General features: G+C 51.3%; 1 protein-coding gene across 1 annotated transcript in view; it reads left to right on the forward strand.

Moving 5' to 3' along the window:
• Positions 1-4,928: 4,928 nt before the first annotated feature.
• syt7a (synaptotagmin VIIa) overlaps positions 4,929-26,044 on the forward strand; it is a 51,511-nt gene continuing 30,395 nt past the window's right edge. Inside the window, exon 1 of the mRNA XM_086163765.1 lies at positions 4,929-5,077. Within this exon, the coding sequence (XP_086019891.1) occupies positions 5,044-5,077 (34 nt within the window). The 5' untranslated portion in view covers positions 4,929-5,043. The remainder of the gene's footprint in view (positions 5,078-26,044) is intronic.

A 26,044-nucleotide genomic window follows, 5' to 3' on the forward strand; every position in this document is an offset into this window, starting at 1 on the left:
CACTAGAGGGCGCCAGAGAACCAGGCTGCAGGTGAGAGGAGCCCGGCCCGTGGGAGGTGGCCCACCCGGCCTCGGTCCCGGTCCCCGTCCCGCGTGGCGTGGCTCTAAATCACGTTTTCTGTCCCCACCCACCCCACCCACCCATATGATGCCGGGACATGCAAGGACAATGTGGTTTCCATTGTTTGGGTGCGGGAGTGATGTTAACCTTCCCTACACACACACACACACACACACACACACACACACAAACACAAACACACACACACATCACCTTTACAACCCCCCCCTTGCACCGCTTGACGCGCATTCAACACCAGTCGGGGGCATTAGTTTCCAGGAGTGCAATTTCGCAGCACCCTGCAGAATAATTACATCACAGCGGCTTCATATAACCTCCACACACACACACACACACACACACATGCACACACAGCAACCCATTAATGTTTTTTAATTCCCTGTCAAAGTGAGATGATACCCCCCAACCCCCTCCCTCTGCAGCGGGACCAGGTCCCACACCGGAAGTGCAGAAATCGAATCATGTCCCCTTCACGTGTCGAGACTCGACTCGGCCTATTATTAGCCACGTCTTCTGGCTCTCCAGCTGCAGCAGCAGGAGGAGGAGGAGGAGGTGCGGAGGGGTGGAGGGAAGAGAAATCAGGAGGAGGAGACTAACGGAGCATCGATGGAAGGAGCAAAGAGCCTGGGGTGGGGGGTGATGTGTGTATATAGGTCACTAAATCAATGGGAATCAGGTTTTTGAAGGGGAGAGGAGGAGGGGGGGTATTTATAGACGCCGGTGGAGACGGACGCATCAGTGGCAGGGATGCTGGGAGTAAGGGGGGGTGGAGGTGGAGGTGGAGGTGGAGGTGGGGGGGATGCAGAGCGGTCAAATGAGTCTTCAGAGGATTGGTACAAGCAGCAGCCAAAGATTCTCTATATCAAACAAGAGCAACAACAAAAGAGCAGGAAATCACTACAGGAACAAACGGCCCCAGCCCCGGGGGAGGGGGGGGGGGTTTGTGGGTGGGTTTTGGGGGTTGCAGGAGATCCCCACTAACCGTCGAACCCCTCGGATGGATCGAAAACTCCTGCATGACCCGGATGTGGAACCGGAGGCTCCACGCAGCAGGAACACAACAGGTCAAACCACCTGTCATTTTCTTTTCTTTTCTTTTTTTTTAATTTTTTTGTTTTGATTCATTTTACTCTATTCTACCTATTTATTTATTTTTGTTACATTGTATTATATTTTGTTGAATTTTCATATTTTATCTCGCTTTATTTTTTGTTTTGATTCATTTTACTGACTTCTCTTTTTTTTTATTTCATTGTATTAAATTCTCTTTGTATTTTCTGTAAAATTCTGTAAAATTCTCTGATGTATTTTTATTTTATTATTCTATCTTATTTGTTTTGATTCATTTTATCTTTCCTCTATCTATGTTTGGTGTATAATTCATTTATCATTCATGATTTTATTTGTAATTTGATTTAATTCCATTTGAATTTAATTAAATTTCACTCATTTTCTTCTTAAGTAATAATAATAAAAATAAGTAAACTACCATTTCTTCAATCATTATTTCCATCTTTTTCTTTTCATATCATTTTCATTATTATCTACCTTATCTATCTATTATCTATCTTATCATGTGATTGGGCGAAATCGAGTACATTATTCTATTTTATTTATTTTATTTTTCAGTCTCCAGGCTGGCTGCGGGTCCCGTGCCCTGAATGGGAGCCCGGAGCTCCTCGCCGTCACGGAGGCCCCTTATTGGTTTAAATTCTTTTCCCCGTCTCACCGCGTTCTGCGTCTCCGCGGGATCGGAGCGAGGAGACGTCTCTGGAAAATCTGCAAAATTAAACAGAATTAAAACGTTAACGGGCTTTGAGGGATAGCGCCTTCTGATTGGCTGCGACCGAGTCGCTCTGTTAATTTTTGAAATTCCACTCTCTGCGCCGGATTGAAATGTTCTTTTTCCAGTAATAAGTTATTTTCTGGAGATTTGACTGCAACCCTCATGTCTGCAACCGCCAGTAACTCTGCTTTACCGCGTATTTATGTGCTAGCCGCCTTCAAAAACTGTCTGTGGTCCTTTACAAACACCTCTCTGTTTAGGTCTCCTCTCGTGGTGCGTTCAAAGACATGCATTTCAGACAAGATGTTTGCGTGCGTGGCCTGCAGTGACCCTACCCCCCTCCGTGCACGCCAACACGTGCTTCCTGCACATACTTCCTGTACGTCGTGGAGGGAGGTGGAGGGTACCTGGCTAGCTAGAAGGTCCCTGGTTGGAATCCTACAGACTGTATGAGGTTCCTCGGGTTCTCCGTTCTCCATTTTCACCGAGGGCCACGTCAACATCCACATGTAACGGTAACAGTATAAATGTAACCAAATGTAACGTAAAATAAATGTACCGTATTAAGCACATCACGTTATAAGGCGCGATATCAATGACGAGATCTACTCTCATACAAAAGCCGCACCGCATTATAAGGCGCGTGATAAAACATACGGTAGATAAAGCGAAACAAAACAGTGAGTTTAAGAATAGGAATAAGAATAAGAACAACTTCATTCATTCCTGAAGGAATTTGTTGTGCCAGAGTTTCAAGTAAAACATAACAATGATGAATAATAGGAGGAAATTGTATAAACAGAATAAAAAAGGGGGGAGAATAAGAAACACAAATAAAACTATAGCGTCAAAGTAACAAGTCAAGGCTATAAAGTGTTTTAAGGTCTTAAGTACAAAGATTTCGAGATCCCATTTTGCTTTGTTTCCTCTTACTCTCTATTTAGTCTTCTTTATTTGGCGCAGACTCACCTGCTTACTTCCGTGCCATTGATTCATTCATGCTGAATTATTTCACAACCGCTCTACTTTCATCATCTACTGCATGACTGATAGCCTTGAGTTTGAATTCTGCTTTGTAAGCATGTCTCTTAACAGGTGCCGTTTTTGGGGGCCTCAGTAGTATTATGTCGAAGCGTAGTTCGGTAAGTGTACAACGTACTGTTCTCTAATTGGTTTATCGTTGCCGACGATAGCAGACACCTGAAGTGAGTGTGAGGTTGGAACAACGTTATATTCCAGCACTACATTATTAGTTATTTAACATTGTCTTACGTTGCAACCCATATTCAACCGACTTGGTCCGACAATCGATCGAGCGGAGCGGCTTGGTCGCTTACCAAAGTCGCACTAAAACATTTTGACAGCCGTTTGAGCGCAGTGTACCTCATAAAATTGGTTCGAGGTCAGTAAACACAACAAGAATTCATAATACTTGATGAAATTTTTGTGTTTTAAGTGCGTCTAATAGCGCGAAAAATACAGTGACTGTTCCTTAATGTTGAATAATTCCAAAATGTTACATATGCATTTGCACAGATGCAAAAAAACAATGTTAACTAGTTGCTCTGTTACAACATGAATCATTTTATATTGCCAGGTTAAGAAACCCACATTTCTCAGTCAAACTGTTCACGTGAATAAAGAAAATTATCATTTTATATCAATATAAATTTGTTGTTTTTCTGGAAGTCTAACTTAAGTATTCTTAACTCACTGGTTTGGTGTCAAAATGTATGACGTATTTCCCATCTTTCTTGAAAACAGCCGTCCATCTGCATCAACTTTTCTCTCCCCGGATCATTTGTAATTCTCGGGCCACATAAAATAACATAGCGGGCCACGTGTGTGTGTGTGTGTGTGTGTGTGTCATTTCTCTGACGGATGCTACACCTCGGCCTTGGGGGTCAAATGTATGGCCCGCGGGCCAGCGCTGGCCCGCCAGGTGGTCCACTCCAGCCAATGGAATAACTCTACAATTAAAAAAAAAAAAATAAATAAAAATCGTGAGCTACTTTTTTTTTTAAATCAAATGGAGTTCCCTTATTGTCTGCTAGGGTTGCACTATTTTAGTCAGTATTAGCGATGTGGCAGAACGCTATGTGACTCAGAACTTACAGCAGATGGCAGCGATGCGGCTGCAAATAGCATTTTTACTTACTGTTAGAAATTTACATGCTTTTCAGACGGCCACGACACCCTCATCAGCAAGATGCCGTTGACCAAAAAGAGAAAAGCGGAAATGGAGCGAAGGGTTTTCCAAGAAAAACGGGCCACTTCTTATTTATTCGTTGAGGTTAATAAGAAAACCTGGATTCTTGGTGTGGATGCAGCCAGTCATGGCGAAAAACACAACAAAATGCTGGGAGAAGTGAGAAGACAAAACGCGGGCATAGTATTGTTGAAATGTAACTTACTTTTTCTTTTCTCTCAGGTGCAAAGGAGCATGGAAAGATTTGTAGGAAAAAGAAAAATTTGGATTTAGCGTTACTTCTTGGTAATTGCACTATGATTTTACTTGATCAAATTAGGCCGTATGCGGCCCCAGGACCGAAATGAGCCTGACACCTTTGACCTCGGCTGCTGACTGTCGCTAATGCTAACAGGAAAACAGGAAGGCGGACCGGCCAATCAGAGAAGGGCGTTCAAAGGGATCACAGGAAGTGACCTTAGGAATCAAAACAAACAAACACACAGGGAATGAAATGTTGAAATTAAACCAATCCTGCAGGAGCTCATTGGATGGGAGGGGAGCTCTGCAAAAGTCACTTCTCCCCATTTTGTCATCGGAGCCACTGAGAAAAGAGAGAGAGAGAAAGAGAGAGAGAGGGAGGAGGGAGGAAGAGGAGGAGGAAGAGGAGGGAGATAGTGAGTGAGAGGCTCCCGCTGGTGAGCCCACCTTACCCGCTAGGAGGAGAGGAGAGGCTGCCGAGGAGGAGCAAACAAAACAAGCCAGCAGCCTCGCCGAGGAGTGGAAAGCCCCGCACGCCACGCACGCCACGCCGCGCCACGCAACGGGAGAGGAGCACGAGCGCGCGAACGCGAGCGAGCGAAGCCGCCGTCACCGTTTTTTTTTTTTTTTTTTTTTTTTTTTTTTTTTGGTTTGTTTGTCATTTTTTTTTTTTTTTTTTTTTTTTTTTAATTTATTTTTGTATTATTTGCCGCCAAACTGACAGCCATGTATCTGAACCGGGAAGAGGACAACGGCAAAGGTAGGAGCGGAGGTTGTCTCCAGGTGTTTCCACCCCCCCCCCACTCCACTCCCTGAGGTGACACCATGGGTGTGTGTGTTTGTGTGTGTGTGTGTGGGGGGGTCTTCTCCCCCCCCCCCACCACCACACACACACACCCACCCACCGTGTTTATCACCGTGCGTGTGTGGAAAGTGTCTGCTGTCATTATGTAATGTCAGTGCAGTTAATTGCCTCCCCGTCCCCCCGCCTGCGTGTGTTTGTGAGCGTGCGTGTGCGTGCGTGAACCTGTTGTATCGCCCCATTGTGTATATATGTGTGTGTGTGTGTGTGTGTGGACGTTTGCACTTAAGGACATCATAACACAAGGTCACAGCCGCGGAATCCCGGAGGTGCGTCCCTCTGCGGGCGCGGGGACGCGCGGGCAACGATCGGTCGTTTCCCTAACCGGAAGGTGTGTGTGTGTGTGTGTGTGTGTGCGTGCATGGAGGGGTAAAGAGGGTACAACGGAGGCGCATTTGAGTGATCTCTCCCACGTGTTTCTGAGGCGTGATTTGTGCTCACGCACGGCCGGCGTGCGTGCATACGTGCATTGGCGCGCGTGCGCGCGTGTATGTGATGTTGCTGCACAAAAATCATCTCCAGAGCAAAAAAAAAAAAAAAAAAAAAAGGTGTTGCTCATTTACCCGCCCGAAATCTTCAGGTTACACGGGAATAACACCTGCTGCTGCCGAGGACAGTGCGTGTGTGTGTGCGTGAGTGTGTGTATTGATGGAAAGGGGGGTGTAACGGAGTAAAAGAGGGGAAAAAAAGAACTGCGGAGTGGGAGGAGCCGTTTTTGTCCGTTTCCCTGCGTCGTGGGCAAACACAAGTGTGAACGGGGTCCGTGAACGCATCACGGGCTCCCTATCAATCCTGTTGAGAGAGAGAGGGAGGGAAGGATGGAGGAGGGAGGGAGAGCACTGTAAGGTGACTTTAAAAATCTGACCTCTACAAGCTGTGTGTGTGTGTGTGTGTGTGTGTGTGTGTGTGTGTGTTCTCTTTAAACCTCTTAAAGTTTGAGCTTTCAGGTTGAAATGCCTGCAGGAAACACAAAGGAGGAAAAAAAAAATGCACTTTGTTTTAAAAATGCTCTGATTTAACCGTAATTTACATTTATCCTGGATGATAATATTTTTTAATAAGTTCATCCCTCCCTCAGTCGGTTAAAACATTTCTTTGTGTTAAGTGTGAATTTATTTATTTTTTTCTCTACATGTGTGTTTTCACGTTGGGGCTCCGCGGTGGATGGGTTCGTCCTGCTTTTGAGGGCGTTTGTAGCCACTAGGGGGCGGAACAAGGGTCTCGAACCGATGCACACTGTCCGTGAACGCATGGGCTGGGGGATGGTGGTCTCCCAGGCCGTATCCAGGATTCAATTAGTGGTGAAAGGAAACAAAGACCCAACAGGACTGATGTGAGAAGCTGGATGATCTGACAGGTGATAAGGAGTACAGTTGTCATGGTGCATTCAAGGAATGTCTATCTGTAAATATGTGTGTGTGTGTGTGTGTGGTTATGTAATATTGTTCTGAGACATCATCTCAGGTTGACCTCTGTGGTGGTGCCCGGAGTTGTGCTGTTCCTGAATCACCCGCTTTGATGATTCGAATCTTTGTACCGAATCACGAATCCGACGTTTCTGGTAACCCAGATCCTGTGAGTCTCCGGTTTGGTACAGCAAGGTGAGACTCGGATGATTCGTTTGAATCTGTTTCGCTGACCTGAATCGGTGGACTCACTGGAAACAGTACTGAATAAGATGATTCGTTTGAACCGGTTCACTGAGTTGAATCGGTGGACTTACTGGAAACAGTTCTGAATCAGATGATTCGTCTAAATCGGTTCACTGACTCGTGTCGGAGGACAAACCGGAAACACAAAGGATGATTCTTATATATGACCCATAAATAACTTTAGCAAGTTTTGCAATTTTTGCTGTTCTCCATGTGCCATATTTTAATTTTGGTTAACTCACTCATATTTGCATATTCTGCATTTTTATTCTTTGGCTCTTTTTTCTCGTACAGCAATTTGAAATATTGTACGGCGAGGAAAACGAAGCGTTGGAGCCTTTGCTTCGGGACGTCTGCAGATTACAGTTGAGGAAATGATGTCACCAGTAGCTAACGGGCTGCTCGCTCTTTTTAACGAAGCGTTTGATTGACAGGTCATTAACTGGTTGAGAGCCCTCCTCCGTGGCGGGTGCTTCCCCTCCCCGCACTGCTGTTTCCTTTTGATTCCCACCGCGTCTCAAGGTGGAGTGGCAGCCATGTGTGTGTGTGTGTGTGTGTGTGAGGGGGGGGGTTAGTCTGCCGTGGACGTATTGATTATGGCCTCACAGGATTACGACGGGGGGGGGGGGTTGATCATACGTGAGGCCGACAATCACAGAAAGTGCCGCCGCTGCCGCCGCCGCCAAGTAAACATCTGAAGTAAAACCCGAACGCGTGCTGCGATCAATACCGAACTGAGGATGAGACAGAGGGAGGGGGTGGACACCGAAAGTAGGCGGTGGAGGGGTGAAGGCTGGAGATAATGTGGAACCCCGCCGCCGCCGCCGCCGCCGGCTCCCCGGCCTGACCAGTAAATGCTTTGTTATTCATGCCGACTGTCGGGAGAGCGGAAACCGTTTAACAACTATTTGGACGCGGCGCTGCAGCAGCGTGAGGGCTGGCGAGGCCAGATCGCCGCCCGGGTTCGCAGACAATTTGGATATTTGCAGATACCCACTTGCACACACACACACAGACGCATGCATGAACGTGCACGCTCCTCTTAATGGCGATGGAAGCTATAAATACTCAGCCACTGACGCCGCCGACGCCGCTTGCACGACAAAGTGATAGTTTCCCCTCTCGGGCTTCTCGGGTTTCAAAGTGGAGGCGTCTCCTCCTCTTCCTCGGAGGTGATCTTCTGTTGCCGATGTTCTGCGGCGCTGTAAACAACGCTTCCGCTGCTGCGCGTGTGTCTTAATACCTGGCGTAGCGTGAAGCGCCGCCATGATTTCACTGGGTCCCGGCCTCGAACGGGTCAGAGTCGCCAGCAAAGCTAAAACACCAGTTGCTGCTTCTGTCGATGAGTTTATCGTCGTGGAAATTGATGGCGGATGTTATGTTCGTGATCCTGTTTTGGGAGTGGGGATTTTAGCTGCTGTCGAATCTGGGTGACGACGTTTGAGATCTGGAGATCCGGAGATCCGGTTCCCCTTCACTCTGGAGCTTCTCTGGCTGTGTCTGCAACCAGTGGATAAAAAGGGTGTGTGTGTGTGTGTGTGTGTGTGACAGACCAAAAAAAAAAAAAAAAAACAAAGCCAGTCTGCAGGAGTGGCGTACGGTGGAGGGCTCATTCGCACAAAGATTACTAATTGGAATACCAGCAGGGGCATTTTAATTTCCCCACTAACATGCCCGATGAGGAATAGAATAAGGGTTGCCATGGCGACCACACCTGCACAATCCACAAGCCCCCCCCAGGAAAAAAAAAAAAGAAAAAAAAGATAGAGATCGCACGACTCCTGCAGCCTGGGGTTCTCTGTTCGGGTTCTCCAGGTTCTCCCGGTGCTGAGACAGTGGAGGGACATGATCCTACAAGGGTGGATCTGACGCCTGAGAGTGAGAAGGTTCTCGGTTAAAGTTCTGCGGTAGCTGGGGTTCTCTCCATGTTCTCCTACCTGGGTTCTCTCCATGTTCTCCGTCTTTCTTGCAGTCTTTTGCAGACTGAGCTGTCCATAGCTGGGAACGAGAAGACTAACGGATGGATTCCTTTAAATGCAACCCTGTGATTGACGGCTGCCGTTCCAGTTAAACCCCGCCTCCCACTGGATTTAGCCCCGCCCCCTTAGAGGAAGACAACCTGTTGTGACACTCCCGTTTCCGCCCACTGGGGCGAGGGGGGCAGATCGGGGCCCCGACCCGGATCGACCGGGCCCTCGGTGAGCGTCAGAGGAACATTCCCGGACGGATCTCCGCCGTCAGCATCGGGAGCGAGAGCGCCGCTTCTCTTCCGTTTACCTCCTGCGCGTATCGGAGGTGGAAATGTCGCCCTCCCGGCTGAGTGCGATGGGTTCTGCGGGTTCCTGCGGGCCCAGGTGCTGCGGAGACCTTTTAGATCTGCCAGATAAAAACCCTCACACGAATGGGGTAATTACGGCGAGGCGCGCCGTACGCCGCCCGCCTGGCATTTAATAGACGGCGCCGTCACTTGAGCTTAAGTTTGTTTAGCTGTGAATGGTTAGCGGAACGGTTAAACGGCGCCGATTTGTTCGGCGGGTGGATGTTGCCGGTTAAGCCAATCGGGCGGATCTGGAGGATCAGCGGCGCCCGGAGGAGCACGCCATAATGCCGCCGCGCAGGCAATTAGAGGCTTTTTGTGAGAACACCTGCAGCTAAGACGCAGATTTGAACCTGCTGCTCCTTCTGGAGAGCTCGCCACCTCCATCACCACCGCCGCCACCTGATTGGTGGAGAGCTTTCAACGGCGTTGCAGGGAAATAAAATTGGATTTGGAAGGAAACCGTCGCGAATATATGGTGGCGTGGAAAGCGGCGCCCAGGTGTTCAAGTCGTGCACATTCCATGTGTGTGTGTGTGTGTGTGCACGTGCACAGGGAAGACAGGATCAGTGCAGCAGACTTGTTGATAGCGGCTTCAGAACGAAGAGGGTTATTTTTATAGTGGACTCTCAGCTGACTGGATCGCCTGGGGAGGGATGGATGGATGGAAGGAGGGAGGTGGAGGGGGGTCACTCACTCTCCTCCATCCTCCATCCCTCGCTCTCTCTCTCTCTTTTCTCCCCGTTACGATACGAAGGGGAAGAGCACCGGCACAGGTTCAGCATCAGCTGACGGCGAGTGTGGGGTGGGGAACGAGGGATGATAGACCGGAGGCCAGCGCTAGAAAGAGAGAGAGATGGAGGGAGACGGAGGAGGAAGAGGAGGCGAAGAACGAGCCCCGGAGTGCTAGCCAGTCAAGGTCACGCAGAGGAGAGGAGGCCCGGCGGTGGGAAAGAGGAGGATGAAGAGCGGAGGAGAGGAAGCTTGTGATATGTATTCACAACACAACCCGAGTGCTTAATATTCCCTTCAGTCCCGTTTGTTTTTTGACAGGAACGGCTTAATGGAGACGTAGCTCCGCCTCACCGCCGCCGCCGCCGCCGCCTGTCGGTGGATGTTTCCATTTAGCCCGTTGTGTAACATCAACCGCCACTGTAATTAGATTCATCCCGCTCTCGCTCTTCTTCTTCTTCTTCTTCTTCTTCTTCTTCTGAGCCGGCTTTACCCCCACGCTCGTGTGTCCCCCGTCGCCATGTTGCTCCAAAAGCCCCTTCAGGTGTGTTGCCGCCATTTTCTCTCCTGGTTTAACGTCGAGCCGTCGCCGAGCGACGCTATCGCCGCTGATAAGGCACGGTGACCTCGATGGCGAGTTCGCCCTCGATGTGGCGTTCGCCCTCCCTGACCCCAGCGCTTCGGCAGTATCGTGATACGTGCTAATGCTAAGATATGCTAATTATCATGACGCTAAATCCAAAATGCAGCTTATCCCGGCGTTAAAGCCCCGGCGGTCCCGACCAGCGGGCGACTCCCAGCCAATCGGTGGCCAATGATCCCATTGACAGACATCGTTAGAGTCCTGAGGCCTAATTAATTACTTTCCGCGGCGCAGATGAGTGGGAAATCGCCGCCGCCGTAATGGCTCCGGGAGGGTGGGGGGGGGGGGTGGACCCTGTTGGAGCTAGCCGAGCAGCTAAAGCCAGGTTAGCCTCTGTCGAGGAACTAAAGAGGAACCGAAGCGGAACCCGTAGCCTAGCTGGCCTGGTTCTTCTTGTCAGTGTTTCTAGGTTTGGGATGGTTTGTTTGGGATGGAGTTTCCTCCAGTGTTCTCTTCATGCTCTCTTTCTTGGGTTCTTTCCTTCTCTTCCTTCTTGGGTTCTCTGTGTGTTCTCTCCATGTCCTCCTGACTGGGGTCCTCTCCAGGTTCTCCATCTTCCTCCCATGGTCCAAAATCTACCAGCAGATTCACTGAAGACTAACTTATCTGTAGCTGTGAATGAGAGAGAAGATGAATGGTACCCTTTGATTGACAGGTGATCCCTTTGATTGACAGACGACCCCTGTGATTGACAGGTGATCCCTGTGATTGACAGGTGATCCTTTTGATTGACAGGTGACCCCGGTGATTGACAGGTGATCCTTGTGATTGACAGGTGATCCTTGTGATTGGCAGGTTATCCTTATGACTGACAGGCGACCCCTGTGATTGATAGGTGATCATTGTGATTGATAGGTGATCATTGTGATTGATAGGTGATCATTGTGATTGACAGGTGATCTTTGTGATTGACAGGTGATCATTGTGATTGACAGGTGATCGCTGTGATTGACAGGTCAAAGGTCATTCCACAGGACCGCCCCTGTACTTCTAAGCCTTCTAAGCTGAAGGCCTCTGCACAAATCTCAGGGGAACTCTGGCCAAGTCAGAAGCGCCGAGTTCAACTGGGGATCGACTGAAGGTCACTGGATTTATCCTTCCACATTTTTAGCTGGGAGTACGGAGAACTTCTCCGTGACCTTAATTTTCCCGGCCGTCTCCAACCTTTATGATTCAGTGACCGGATTGTATTTTATGCCGCGGGAGTTCCACTGTCGGGTTTGAGGATGAATCCAGTGGTAATGGCATCCGTGGCCGGGCCGTCGAGGCGCCTCCTCCTCGGGGCGCGTCATTTTCTGCCGGACGAGCCGTCGAAGGACACTCGGGACATCTTACTCAGCCTGACGGAGGAGGGAAGGTTTAATTGGGGCTCAGAAGGAGACGGAGGCGTCCCGCCGCTCCGGTCAGACAGAACCATCACATGAAGACGATGAGGTGTGCGGCCATGAAGGTCGCCACGGTAACCGGTTGGAGGTGTGCGAAGAAGGAAATCAGAAGTGTTTAATGGGAACGGGGGGGGGGGGATTCAGATGTCATAAATCAGACAAAACAAAAAGGGTCCACAATTACCATAATGACTTTAAAAGATGCAAATCAGAAAAATTCCACAATTACCATAATTGCTATAAAAGATGCGAATCAGAAAATTGCAAAAGGGATTAAAATGGATTATTATGATTATTGTAATTTTTTTTTTTTTTAACTAATTCTCCAAATTCAAAAAGTGATCCCAAATAAGCCTGAAGATGTCGCTGCGTTAATGAGTGCTATTATAAATGCACCCCCCTTCAACAAGTGTTGGCCTCCAAAACAGAAAGTAACTATCTGACAACATGCACGAAAAAAAAATAATATTGCCTTTAAGTACGTGCTTTCACAAAATGATGACGAAAAGAAGTGTGTGTGTGTGCGCCGACTGCAAATCAACCGTAAATTATAACGATAATAAATCAGTAAGCAGTTAAACAACCCTGGCAGTTGTGCACATATTAATGAAATAAAGTGAGCGTGCAGGGGGGGGCGGGTTGGAAGTCCTTGCACAGGAGGAGCACGCAGGTGTGTGTGTGTGTGCGTGTGTGTGTGTGCATACTAATGTGTGTGTTTCCACGCTGTCCTTTGGTATTTATTGAGTGTGGGATTCTGTGAGCTGCCGTATCTGGCATGGTAGTCAGACTGACAGATTGGGCTGTACAAGTGCCATCTCCTCATTTTGGCAGCCGGAGCCCCCCCTCCAACCCCCCGGCTCCTCTGTCCTTGGTCCCTCCGAGCCCCCCCCTCCGCCCCTGACACTTACACACACACACACACGCACCCGTTGGCCGTCTCATCTCCCATTACCCTGCTTCAGTGGCGTCCGGCATGCTCCTTATCTGGCTGGGATGTGTATGTAGACCCTCTCCCAGGATTAAGTCCACTTGCTGTTCCGTGACAGCGGGTACAATACCTGCAGGTCTGTCAACCCCCCCCTGCACACACACACACACACACACACACACTGCTTAACCAAAGAGCTGGCGTTTGACAGGCTGGAACGCCTCAGATGGCGGCGGGTGCTCCGTGTGTCCTTGCATCGCCGCCGGCCATTAGAGTTGTCCTCACTTTGGCTGAGACGAGTTAGAAGCTACACAGATGCAGGAGGAGGAAGAGGAGGAGGAGGAGGGAAAGGAGGGTGGTGAAGATGCGAGGAGGGCTCGACGGAGAGAACGTGTTTCTCCGCCGCTCTGAGAGCTCACAGAAGTTTGTTTAACAGCCGGTGTTTCCGCCGCTCTCAGTCAGCCTGAGTTTGGAGGAGGAGAAGGAGAAGGAGGAGGAGGAGCAGGCAAACCAGGAAGTAATGATCCAAAGCAGGAGGAACAGATGATGTGGGAAAACGCCACGGTCAACAGATGAGACATGGAGCGGAGAAGGATGGGCTCTCTGATGATTGACAGCTGGAGGGAGTCCTTAGATCCCCCTCTAACACACACACGCACACACTCACACACACACTCTCCATCTGCAAGGAAAATAACCCCCCCAGTCTGGATCGGTATTTGTGAAGCTCCTTCTGAACGTTTGCACTCGGAGCTCGGCCAATCGGGCGCGAGCGGCTCCGGATTGAGTCCCCCCCCCCCCCCCCCCCCCGATCGGCCTCGTACGACAAAAGGCCGAAATCTGCGTGCGCCGCCGGCTTACGGACCATCTGACCTGCGGGGGCGGATTTTCTTTTCTTCTCCCCTCTAATGAGCGGCGAAGCTTTTCTGCATCTGCAGATCACATTTCAAGACGAGCCATTGATTAACGCCATCCCAGCGCTGGGAGGGGGCGCCGGAGGGGCCGATAATGACTCATAAAAAGGCAGAGAATTATTCACGGCCCGACGGCCCCGTCACTGGACGCTATTTCAATATTTGGCCCCTCGCTCTCGGAGTCTATTTTCCCAGAGAGTTGGCGTGACTCAAACGCACCCCCCCCCCCCCCTACCCCGGAGACACACATTTGCACGAGCAAACACAGATTTCTTGACTCTGCGTTAGAGGAAAGAAAACAAACGGGTCGGACGCAGCGCTCCCAGGATGCACCGGGACGCTGCCCACAACATATAAGCAAGTTGATTACATAATCAAAACAAGGCGGCGGCGGCGGCGGCGGCGGCGGCGGCGGCGTGCTGACTCCGGCGTGCAGCCGGCCTGTCACAATTCTCCTGGGTGGTTTGTTTGCCTTCTGTGGAGAGCGGAGACCCATCGGTTGGGGGGGATGTCGCGGTCTCCACCTGCCGCCGACGGACCCAGGTGGAGGCAGGGGGAAAAAACAAAAACAAAAAAAAGGGATGGAAATGATAATATGTGATGAGGGCGCTGTGGAAAACACACCGCGCAAAGGACGTGGCCTCGGATTGACAGGCATGCGGCCCCCCGGCCCTCTCCTGCGGCTTCTTAAAGCGCCTGACAAAGCTCATTAAAGAGGGTCCAAGCTGTATTGACATGAGAGAAGCCAAGGAAAAGGGTCATGTATTAAACATGGCGGGGGAATGGCGGCGTGCGGTGCATCCGTGGGCTTTTTCGGGTCCCGGTGCTGTAAACAAACCTAAGGAATTAAGATGGGATATGATAAACTTTGGGTAAGAAAAAATGTATCGACCCCCGTAGTGGGAAATTCTTTTCCCAGAGCGGCGTAACAGTTACAAGTGTCAATGAATATCAGTATAAATATAAAAAGAGAGACAATTAGAAAAAGCGGAAGACATCCACAAATACATAGAAAGCAGAGAGAACAATAACATCAAGGATAAGAACGGACAACAGAATGGAAAAAGACACAAAAAAAGCAAGGGTGAAAAAATAGACAACCAAAACAACAACAACAAGGATAGGAACATAAACAGAGTGACAATAGCGATCCTGCAAAGTGCATCTGTGTTCCCTGTCCAGTCCAGTTTGTTGACGTGGGCCGCAAGGTACTTGTAGGAGGCCACTATCTCCACCTCCTCACCCTGGATGGTGATTGGTGCGCGTCTCCTCCGATTCTTCTTGAAGTCCACAACCACCTCCTTGGTCTTGGAGATGTTGAGTAGGAGGTGATTCTGGTTTTTCCACTCAACAAAACTCGTGATCAGACCTCTGTCCTCCTCCTCGTCGTCATCGTTCATGCATCCATTGGAGAACTTCTGGAGGTGGCAGGACCTGGAGTTCAAGGAAGTAAAATAATAAAACAGAATAAAAATGACAAAATAATATAAAATAAATGAATATAAAATAGAAACAGTTATAACATTTTAAAATATAAAATAAATAAAAATAAAATAAGTTAAAATACTCGCCCCTTTTTCAGTTACCCTCCCACTTGCATCAGGCCTTAATTCTCCCCCCGCTTTGTAATCCGGTATTTCCAGCACAGCTCCACCTTCTCCTCCCTTTCCTTAGTTTTCCATGCCTTCTTGCAGGAGTGCGCTGGAAATCCCTCCTGCCTCCTCCTGAAGTTCAGAGGAAGAGCGCCTTCCTCCCTCCTCGTCCTCCTCCCACCACTCCAATGTGGCTCTCCGCTCATTACACGCCGCTTTGTAGAAGCACTTTGCGTAATGTCCTCCGGACGCCATCCTCAGCCCCGGACGTGGACCATAAACCCCCCCCCCCCCCCCCGCCCCCACAAACCCCCGGGCGGTGTCATCCCGGGGAATCGCGGGGGCAGGTACTTAGAGGTTGGATGTTTACAAACTGGGAGGAAGCAGATGAGGCGGAAATGAGGCGCGTGGATGGAAATCGGGGGGGGTTTAAAGCGATGGATTTGCCTTTTCTCCAGAGAGAGGCTCCAGAAGACGGGTGGCGCTGCTGATAAAGGTGTCGCTGAGCAGCATCACGCTTCCCCACGGCACGGATGATTGACGGCTCCTCTGGGGGCTAGCGGCCAATCCCTGGCTGCCAATTGGACAAGGGGCGGGGCTTACACCGGACAATCCGTCTGTCAATCACAGAGTCAGCTTCACCCTCTTGTTTACACCTGTGGACAATTTTTAGTGTCGGGTCATATGAAGGCCTCCGACAAAAGCGGGCGGAGCCAACAGGGGACCCTTCATGGGTGTGGTGTGTGTATGTGTGTGTGTGTGTGTGTGTCATCTTCTATATTATTGAAGAGTTTCAGTGCGTTTTTGTGCTCAGCTAATGGTGTGTGTGTGTGTGTGTGTGTGTGTGTGTGCAAATGCTATTGGATTAAACCATTGTAAGTAATGTGAGAGGAGACGAATGAGAGAATGAAGTGAAGAGAATGAGAAGTAAAGGCCTAAAGTGCTATCCAGACTGAGGGCCATCAGATAGCTGCATCTGGCCGAATCATCGGGCCGTGAGTTAGCTTTAGAACGTTCCCTCGGACCAGAACGGGGCTGCAGATGCACGCCGAAGGGCCGGACGCCCGAGTGTCGGACCGACGGGTTCGTCCGAGACCAGGAGAGGAAAAAAACAAAATGTCCGTGTTGTTGTTTTTGCACGGGAGCCGCGCGTCAGAAACCGTTAGCAACGTGCTAAAATATTCAAAGTTGCTTTTAGAGGGTGGTTGCATTAAGCAAGTCCTGCCTTGTCCTTTTTTGGCTTTGCAGCGGAACGCTGGCTCATGAAAAGCCTGAAGCGTCCGTGGGCGTACATGCACATGCTCACTCACCGTGCGCCCGGTTTGCACCCCCACCAAACCCGTCCCACCCCCCTCGTCGCTAACATCTCCCCCCGGCGTCCGGCACGCCAGTGGCCAGCTAGCAGCTAGCACAGCCTAGAGGTGGGGCATGCTAGCCGTCTCCCCCATTTCTAGTTCTTGCTTGACATGCGCTGGATGGCTCGGTGAAGAACCCTTTGCACGGGAACTGAGATGCAGGAAGTGGCGGAACCCTCTAGAACCCTTTAGAACCCCCCCCCCCCCACACACACACACACACACACACACACGCCTGCACAGATGTATACGAGCACTCAACCGTTCAGTCACACATCTCCCCGGGACACTGCAGAAGTGACACTTGTCATTTCACCAGTTGTATGGGTTGCACGTGTGCAAACACATGCACGTGCGCAAGCACACATGCACATGTGCGCGTTCAGGTTTTCTCCATGACTTTCTGCTTGCAGAAGACACACACACACAAACACACACACACCCCAGCACAGTCCGATGAATCAGCCTGCATGCACAGGCTACCGACAGCACGCACTGTTTACAATTCCATATATAGAAACACAAACACACACACACTCTTGCATACACACACACACACACACACACACACACGCGCTGAGCTCTTGCATTTTGTCTTTTCAAATGGGTGCCGCTTAACGCAGCATTAAACAAATGTCAGGTATTGTATAAAACCTTGCCATTAGCTGAAATTTATATTAAAGCCGCTGAAGCACTTAACTGCTCATTTGATCTCTTTCCCTATATATACGTATACATATTCTGCATATATTCATGAATATATATTTTAGTGGCAATATTTACTCTCTGTGTCTTTGCGAGGCTGGAGTGGCACTTTGAATTTAACCGCGCCGTAAACTCTTCACAGGTTTTATGGTAGCATGTTAACGTTAGCATGACCTTTTTAAAAGACGCCCGGCGGTCCGGTTCGCCGAGAAAAGCGGAGAGCGCGGGAGATGTGCACTGGAGTGCAGGACGGAGTCGCCTCCATCTCAATTTCCTGTGTTTCAGGTGCGATATTTATTCCCACATTCATCGTCGCCTGATTAGCCATGTGCTCATCTGGCCCTGCCTCCTCCTCCTCCTCCCGAACGCTTGGCCCTCAGCTAAAGTGAGCGCTTAAATGGGATTCTCTGAAAACCTCAGCCCGGTATTAAATAATCTCAGCTGAATCATCATCTGAAGAGCCTCCCCGCCTCCCCCTGTGTTTGGACGCCGCGTCTCCGGAGCGCCTCGGCTCAGCTTAAAGGTCAGCTAGCATACAAATCACACGACCCGCCTGTTTCGTCCTTCCAGTAATTTAACAAACCTCATTGAGACGCGGGCCTGAGAGGCCACCGCCTGCCACCGCCGTTAGCGTTTGTTACTCCTCGCCCACTCCATCGGGCCCATTACGCGTCCGAAGACTTATGGCGCTCTCCAAGCCAGTTAATAAATCAGCGGCGGATCAGGTTAGCTCTGCCTCTTTGTTTTCCAATCCAATCACAATAAATAATCTCAGTAGGTCCGGTTTTGCCCGCGCCCCGGGTCGGCGCTCCCGGCCCTCAAGATGGGAAAACAACGGGCTCATCACAGTTTCACGCGTCCGGTCGTAAATTTGTCAAAAAAAAAAAAAAAAAAAAGCGCGCGGCGGCCCGATAATCACGGCGCTCAGGAGACGGCGATTTCTGCTAACGACTCGGATCTCCTCTCCTCTTCGACCTTAAATCGTCTCTGGCATGATTCCCCCCCCCACCCCCCCTCCCGCCGTTAGGCAAATGACATACTCGGTGATTTCCAGGTGATAATGTCAAGTGGGTGTGAGAGCGCCGGACGTGTGAGCCTGCCCGCCGGCGGGGAATAAGTGACAGGGCGAAGCCGCTCATCCTCCCGTCCGTCCCCCGTCAGAATATTGGTCTGAGGTGACAGACGTGTGGGAGGTGTAACGGCGGCGTGCCTGGGTGAGGGTCAGGCTGGAGCCCGCGCGACCATTTCTATTAATACGCCGGTGAGTGAGAATTAAGAGCGGCCGCTGCGCCGCGGAAATGTCCTCAGGTGCCGCGTAATTGAGTTAATGCGAAAGGAAAATTACAGGCGGCGGTCACGGGAACTATATTTCCCACGAGCCCCCCCCCCCCTACGGAGGGTAGCTAGCAGCGGCGTCGTTGCCGAGTATCGGGCCGCCGGGCTGTAAATTGTTGACGGTCACGCGAGCGAACACATCAGCGGGCGGCGAAGCAACGGACAGTTGTGTTCGGGGAGGGGTCCCCGCATACTGGCGATGGGGAAAGGATGTTAATGCACAGCTGGTCTCCGTGGGAACATGTTTCCACTTTTATGGTTAGTTATGGAGTGTGCCGGCTGCAGCAGGGAGCCTTCGCTTACTGGAGATGCCCCCGGACGCACTTTTCATTTCTCCTTCCTCCGACATTGGCCGGATGCTAATGAGGGCTATTTTTAGGTGGCGCTCGTCCAGCTGGAGTCAAAACACGGATGGCGGCAAGGGGGGGCGGGGGTTATTTAAATCGCTCCCCGATGGTGTCTCCGGGGGTCTCCCGGACGAGATGGCAGCGGCAGCGGGCCTGGCTGATGACAGCGAGAGGTCACCTGTTTGGTTCGGGGGGCGTTTGCGGGGGAAACGGTCTCAGCTTCCAGCTGGTGTCTCCGGGAGTCGGACGATGTGCACCTCACTAGCACGCTAACGTGGGTTTTAGCATAGCGACGGAGGGGGAGCTCCGCAGCTAACAGGTGGAGCAGCAGAGTAGCGTCGACCCGGATGCGACAGAATGTTCGCGTGATGATTGACAGCAGAAGGAGACGGGGACGGAAATAGCCGGACGTGTCGGATACCGACTGATGCGGCTCTCGCGTCGAGCTACGCTAATGCTTATCTGCGATCTGCGAAAAAGCGGCAGAAGTGCTGCTAAAGATGCGGTCGTCCCTGCGTCTGCATCCATGCAGAGCTACAAAGCATGAAGAATCATCTGTGACATAAATGCTGCTCATTCGGTTAAAAATCCAATATAGCGTAAATATTCCGGTGTTTGTTTGGAAAACAGTTTGACATGCTGAAGCTGCCGCATCTTGCCGCCTCTGCAAAATGCCTTTCAGCAGAAAAGTAGGAAATAGCGCACTGATAAAGATGTTTAGCCCGAGCAGCTTTTATTTTGAAAAGCCGTGTGGGCTCCTTCATGAGAGTGCATGTAGGATTGGGCAAAGAAGGTGCTAGCGTTAGTATTAGCAGCTTAAAAACATCTCTGGCAGAGCTGATAATGCAGACGGAGGCCTCGCTTTTCACACGGGGTTTTTAGCGCCCAGTCCTTGCAGATAATCTACTCTTTAGCTCAATTATTCATACTGCTAGTCGCGCAGAGGGGGCGGAGCCTGTCCCAGCCGGGTGAGACAGTCGCTCATTCACACGTCCAACAGAGACATGCAACCATTCACCTTCTCATTCACGTCAGGGTCTCCAGTGAACCTCCTGCTTGTGTTTGGACTGTTGGAGGAACCCGGAGAACCCGGAGGAACCCGGAGGCTCCACACAGAAGCCGACCGTGGGACCTTCTGGCTATGAGCTGGCACCGCTAACCGCTTAGCCTAATGACGTTAGCTTATTTCCGTGTGTGTGCCAGAAAGTGTGCCGTGAGAAACAGCTCTGTATTTACACAGATTTTATTTTTAAAAACAAAACACAACAAAACCCCCATGATGCTGCCACCACCGCCGCCGTCACTCCCCCGCCATTTAGCCGTCATTCAATTAAAGTTGCACTTGTCCTGCCGATACTTTAATTACACCCTCAATAATTGTTTTCCCGCTTTTGAAGGGCCGAGAATATTAAGGCAATTTGGTGTGAAGAGGAGCACAGGAAATTGGATATGGATACGAAAGCCGGCGGAGGCTGCATGCGCACACACACACACACACACACACACACACACACACACATGCACACACACACACAGACATACCATAAGTGCATGCAGCTCGGCCCTGTACCCTTAGGCAAATACAATTGACTGTGACTTGGATTAGATTTTTATAATGCCACCCACAGAAAGCATCTGGAGCTGCAGAGATCTCTTTGTCTTGCCGGCTGTCACCAGCGGTGAGCTGACGGCGTGGGCTGGCGGAGAAGGGGGGCGGCGGCGGCGGCGGTGGACTCGTACGCAGATTGCACTAGCCGCGCAAATTGCTCCTCAATAGCATTACGGGCCGGTGCCTTTAACTCTGCAGGTGTTTCCACTGCATCTGCAGGTGTGTGTGTGTGTGTGTGTGTGTAGAAGAGATGTCCCCGTCCTCGACTTCAGTGACGCCGGTTGCTTTAAAGAAGTGTTTTTCCCATATGCCAGGATGAAGGTGTCCCTCAGGGGAACCTGAGAAACACCGAAGTATATTGGACTGTTGGAGCTTTTCAGGAACCGCGAGGTTTGTTGGTGCTGTGGGACAGCAGAGGAACCGAGGAACCAGGGACCTCCAGCTCCAAGAACCGTCTCGGCTCCTGCTTCTGGTTCTAGAGGTGCTCGGTTGATGGTGGAACTCATAAGTCACGTTAGCAGATAGCATTTTTAAAAAATATCCTGGTCACTGGTCAGATGTCTTCTACGCACTAAATGGACAGAAGCGACGACGAAAAAAGGTCCATGCCCTTCTGGTCTGCTACACCTCAGAGGGGTAGAGGAACATCTACACTTTGGACCAGAATAAATGCAGTTAGTTGACGGCTAACAGGGTTCTTCTCACAGCGAAGCAGCGCAGGGAGAAGATAAAAACATCTCAATCATCTGATGCGGTCCATGGAGAACACGGGACTCTGCATGTCGTCCTTGTCATCATCTTCTTTTTCTGTTACGGTTTGTTTCTGGGTGCTGTTGGAAGTGGAACCACAGGAGGTGTTCTCTCAAGGTTCTACCACCCGGTTTCTCTCAGTGTTTTTCTTCCCGGGTTCTCCTTCTTGGGTTCTCTCCATCACATGGTGCGTGCCCGGACAGGAGAACATGGAGAACATGGAGAGGACCCAAGCAAGACAACATTAAGAGAAACCAGGCTGTAGGTCTGGCGGATGAGGTGAGTGTATCCTCTCGTTCCTCGTTGTAGAACACTAGGACGTTGCTGTGGTTTCCTCTGCTGGGATTCATGTTCCTCCCTATCAGATCATCTCCATCAGATTATTCCAGAATGCTGCCGTGAAATCGGCTCCCCGCTCCTCACTTCTGCTGAGAAAACTCCATCGTATCTGCGGGGGGGGGGGGGATCTCCTGGTTCCCGGGGTTCCTGGAACCACGGTCTCGGCCGTGGAGGTCAGATGTCGCGCGGTGGTGTGGAGGAGGGCGTCCTCCTCGGCCTTCCGGCGGCGTTGATATGAAAGTCATCCGTTTCCGTCTGACGGGTTAATTCCGGCGTCTCCGAAGCGTGAAGACGGATGGTTCTGTGGAAGGAGACCACGAGAGCCGGAGGAAGTCTCTGCAGAGCGGGCCCCGAGGAGGAGCTGCTCCGCCGCCTGCTCCTCCACCCCCCTTCCATCATTAGAGAACACACTCAGACGACCTTCATACGCCCCGCTAGAACCTCCTCGACGGGTTCCTCGCCATATTTCCAAATACTAGAACTATGTTCTCCAGCCTGGGTTCTCTCTATGTTCACCAAGCTGTATTCTCTCCATGTTCTCCTACCTGGGTTCTCTGAGGGTGGACAGTTGGACGTGTCCGTTTGATTGACAGCCAGATTAAGCCCCGCCTCTCCCGCCTCCAGGTAGAGGATAAGTGGTGGTTCCCTTGTCTGAAGTGTCAAAGGGACAAGTTATGGATCAAACATCAGCGTCATTTCCATAAGAACCTGACTCACCTCTTCATCTAGAGGAGGAGGAGGAGAAGGAGGAGGAGCGACATGGCGGTTTATAACGCGTCTGAGCCAGTGAGTCACAGGAGGTGCCATGGAGCCCCTCTGGTGCCTGCAGACGTGTCGGAGATCCAGATACCCGCGACAGCTGACAAACCTGGCCAAATGATGGACGATTGATAACTAATAATCAATTAAATAATCTCAGCGTGTGAACGTCCGGGAGGGAGCCGTCATCTCGTTCCATCTCAGAACAAAGTAGACGAGTCGGGAGAGGGGGGGGGGGGGACCTTCTGGCGTCTGTGTGAAGGAGATGGCTGTCCATCAACGCCCGTTCGGGCCCCCGGAGTCCGTCGCCATGGAAACCGGCTCCGCTCTCGCACGAGGTTGCACCCGTGCGGAGAAGCCGCCTCGTGCATTTGTGTAACAACCAGACCGCCAGGAAGTAAACAGTACCCGCTTCTTACACGCTTACCGCAAGAACGTTAGCTCTTTTGGATCTTCCGAGCTCCTCGGCCAGAGCACGCCGCCGTAGCTTTGCCATTCTGGTTGCGCCTGTCCAATTAGCGGCCTGTCTCGCCACGGGCAACTATGGCGCCGCCGCTTCCTGCGGGCGGTGCTAATGGTCAGCGGCATTCCATGTCGCGCCGCTAACCCAGGAGTCCATATTTAGCCTCTCCGGAGACCCGCTCCTCTCCGGTCGCCTGTTTATTGGCCGGCTTGTCGACGCGGCGGCGGTCGCCTCTCACCTCCTAGCATCGTGTCATCTATTCAGCCTTTTATCCGGGCACAAGAGAGGGCGGAGGGGAGGGTGGCGCTCAGATCTGAAGGCCAGAAGTTAAGTTGGGCGGCGGCGCTCCGGCTTCTGAAGGCTCCTGATCAAAGAGCCAAGCAGCTTGTTCAGCTCACTTGTCAGTTTCACTCATTACGTCCAGCAAGGAGCGGGCGCACACACTCACACACACACACACGCGCGCGTGACTGTCATGTCATGCCGCTCCTGTTCGTCTCCAAGGAGACGTCCCTCCCGGCTGCTTCCGAGTTTGACTCGCCGCCGGCCGCTCGGCCCCGCGATTGAACTGAGGCGAAAACAACGGAAATGGCGGGCGCCGTTTGCACGTCGTGGGTGCGGAAACGTCGGCCGTCCGCACGGGGACGGGCGTTTGCGACGCCCGACGGACGGATCGTGGCGGCTTTACAGAAGTGAAAGGTTTTAATGATGCGCCCCCCGTTTCCATGGAGACTGGCAAAATACGACTCTTTGAAAACGAGCCAACGCACAGAGGAAGCAGCAAATCGCCATCCACGGGTGGCTCGACAGCAACAGTAATGGCAGAATACTCCGGAGTACTCGGGAGTAGTTCATCCTTCTGGAATCCCCCCCTTCTTGTCCTGCAGCGACTCGGTAGTCGCTCCTCGGCAGCGCCACCTACTGCCCCGGCATGTGTACTGCAGTGGCTCTGGTGTTTCCTCCATCCTATGGTCTGGCGGTTCCCTGCAGTCCTGGGGTTTCATACTTTCTGTTTCATACTAAATGTGTTTCCCCATTGGTCTGCTGCTTCTTTAGGACTACTCTTTCCAGAAGTCAGGTGTTTCTGAAGGTCCTGAGGAAGTTCTGAAAACCGCCTGCGGATGGCGCTATTCGCAAAGGGCTACTGAAGACGTAGCCTTTGTAACCACGTCCGGTTCTGAGGGCGGAACTCACAGCGAGAAGCTTTCTGGGTGGAACCTGGTAGTCCAACCACGCCTTCCTTCATGGTCCTGTCTTCATATAGAACAGAAGAAGCTATACCTGCGTCTGATACTCTCACTTTTCTTCTCATTTTCTCCACCTGGTTTCTCCCAGTGTTTTATTTCAAGGGCTCTCTCCATGTTCTCCTGTCTCAGAAGGTTCTCCATCTTGGTGTAGATGATAGGGTGAATGGTCCGGCGTCCATGATTGGCAGGTGGCCTGTGCGGGTTAAACCCCGCCCCCTGGTGACTAGCTCCGCCCCCCCGCGCGAGTAGGACAATCCGGACAGATGATGAACGAGTTCCTGCTCCTCACGTCGGGAAGATGCGTCTGTCAGGAGTGGGCGGTCGGCCGTCACCTCCGCCGTCGACCTCTACGGTTCCCGACGCTTTTACGGTCGCCGTCCGCGTGACTGACGCGCCTCGTAAAGCACGTCCCCCTCGCGACCTTCCAGCGCGACCTTGGCGGCGTCCTCGCATCCGCAGCTCTCATCCGGCCACTCTGCCGTTTGTTTATCTTCGCCATCTAATGGATGCACGTCATGGAGCACACGCGCGGTCTTTGTTCATCTCTGAAGGCGTTTGAATGGAAGCCTTCTTCTCCGGCTCGACCTCCCCGTGACCTGCTGCCGCCGCTGACGGCGAGGCTGAGTCACATCAATCATCTGAACCAGGAACCTTTCTGGCTTGGTTCTCCAGGTTCACCAGGTTCTCTATGTTTGCTCTCCGCATGTTCTCCTGCTCCTGCGTTTACTCTGTGTGGGATTTCCAGGTTCTTCAGTTTGGGTTCTCTCCATGTGGAGTCTCCATGTTCTCCTACCTGGGTTCTGTCCAGGTTCTCCATCTTCTCCTCACACAGTCCAAGCTTCAGGGTCTGCAGATGTTCCGTGGGTGTGAATAAGAGGGCGAACGATTGGATGATCCTGTGATTGACTGCTGACCCGTCCAGGTTAAGCCCCGCCTCTTACCCTAAAATCTTCTAAATATTCACATCCAAATATGTTAGCGAATGCTATATGTCAGAGGCGGTGGAAGTAAGTGGCATTATCTGACGGGAACAACCGCAAAGCAAACACACACACACACACACACACACCTACACGCTCGGCAGGGAAACCTCTGCCAGAACTGAGATCCGACTTATTTTCATCTGTGAGGAAAAGAACGGCGGAGATGTGGAGCTGATGACGTTCTTCAGCGCACCTGAGGAACCTCGTGAGCTCGGCGAGCGGCGGGCTAACCGCTGAGCGGCCAATGACATCGCGGCTCGGGTCGGCCATATTTCTACCTCTGGGAAGGAGATGTAAAAACATATAGACTGGCTGGGGGAGTTATGCAGTTATGGTTTAAACCGGTGTTTAAAAAACACGCAAGCGCATCTGTGTGCACACACACACACACAGACACACACACACACACACACACACACACACACACACATACAAACCTTCTTCCTCATCAGGCGCCCGCTGATACCCATTAATCATGAGCTCTCTCGTATTGTCAGCTCCCCCTCCACTTCCAGGCTGTCAGTTAACAAGCTGTGACACAGTGACAGTGATGTGTGTGTTGTGTGTGTTTGTGTGTGTGTGTGTGTGTGTGTGTGTGTGTGTGTGTGTGTGACCCCCTCCTCCCCCGATTGGAAAGGTATTGAAATGCTCCAGCTCGGGGGGGGGGGGACGCCGATGAGATTGTGTTTCTCAGCTGACAGAATGTAAAAATGGCAGTCGGCCTTGGATGTACCATTACACACTTGGGGGGGGTCGCGGATTGGGATTGGGATTGGGATTGGGATTGGGATGGCGGGGGGTTTGGTCCGC

Source organism: Fistularia commersonii, chromosome 17 (genome assembly GCF_037954325.1).
Source record: "Fistularia commersonii isolate RoL2024-O1a breed Wild chromosome 17, RoL_Fcom_v1.0, whole genome shotgun sequence".
Taxonomy (NCBI): domain Eukaryota; kingdom Metazoa; phylum Chordata; class Actinopteri; order Syngnathiformes; family Fistulariidae; genus Fistularia; species Fistularia commersonii.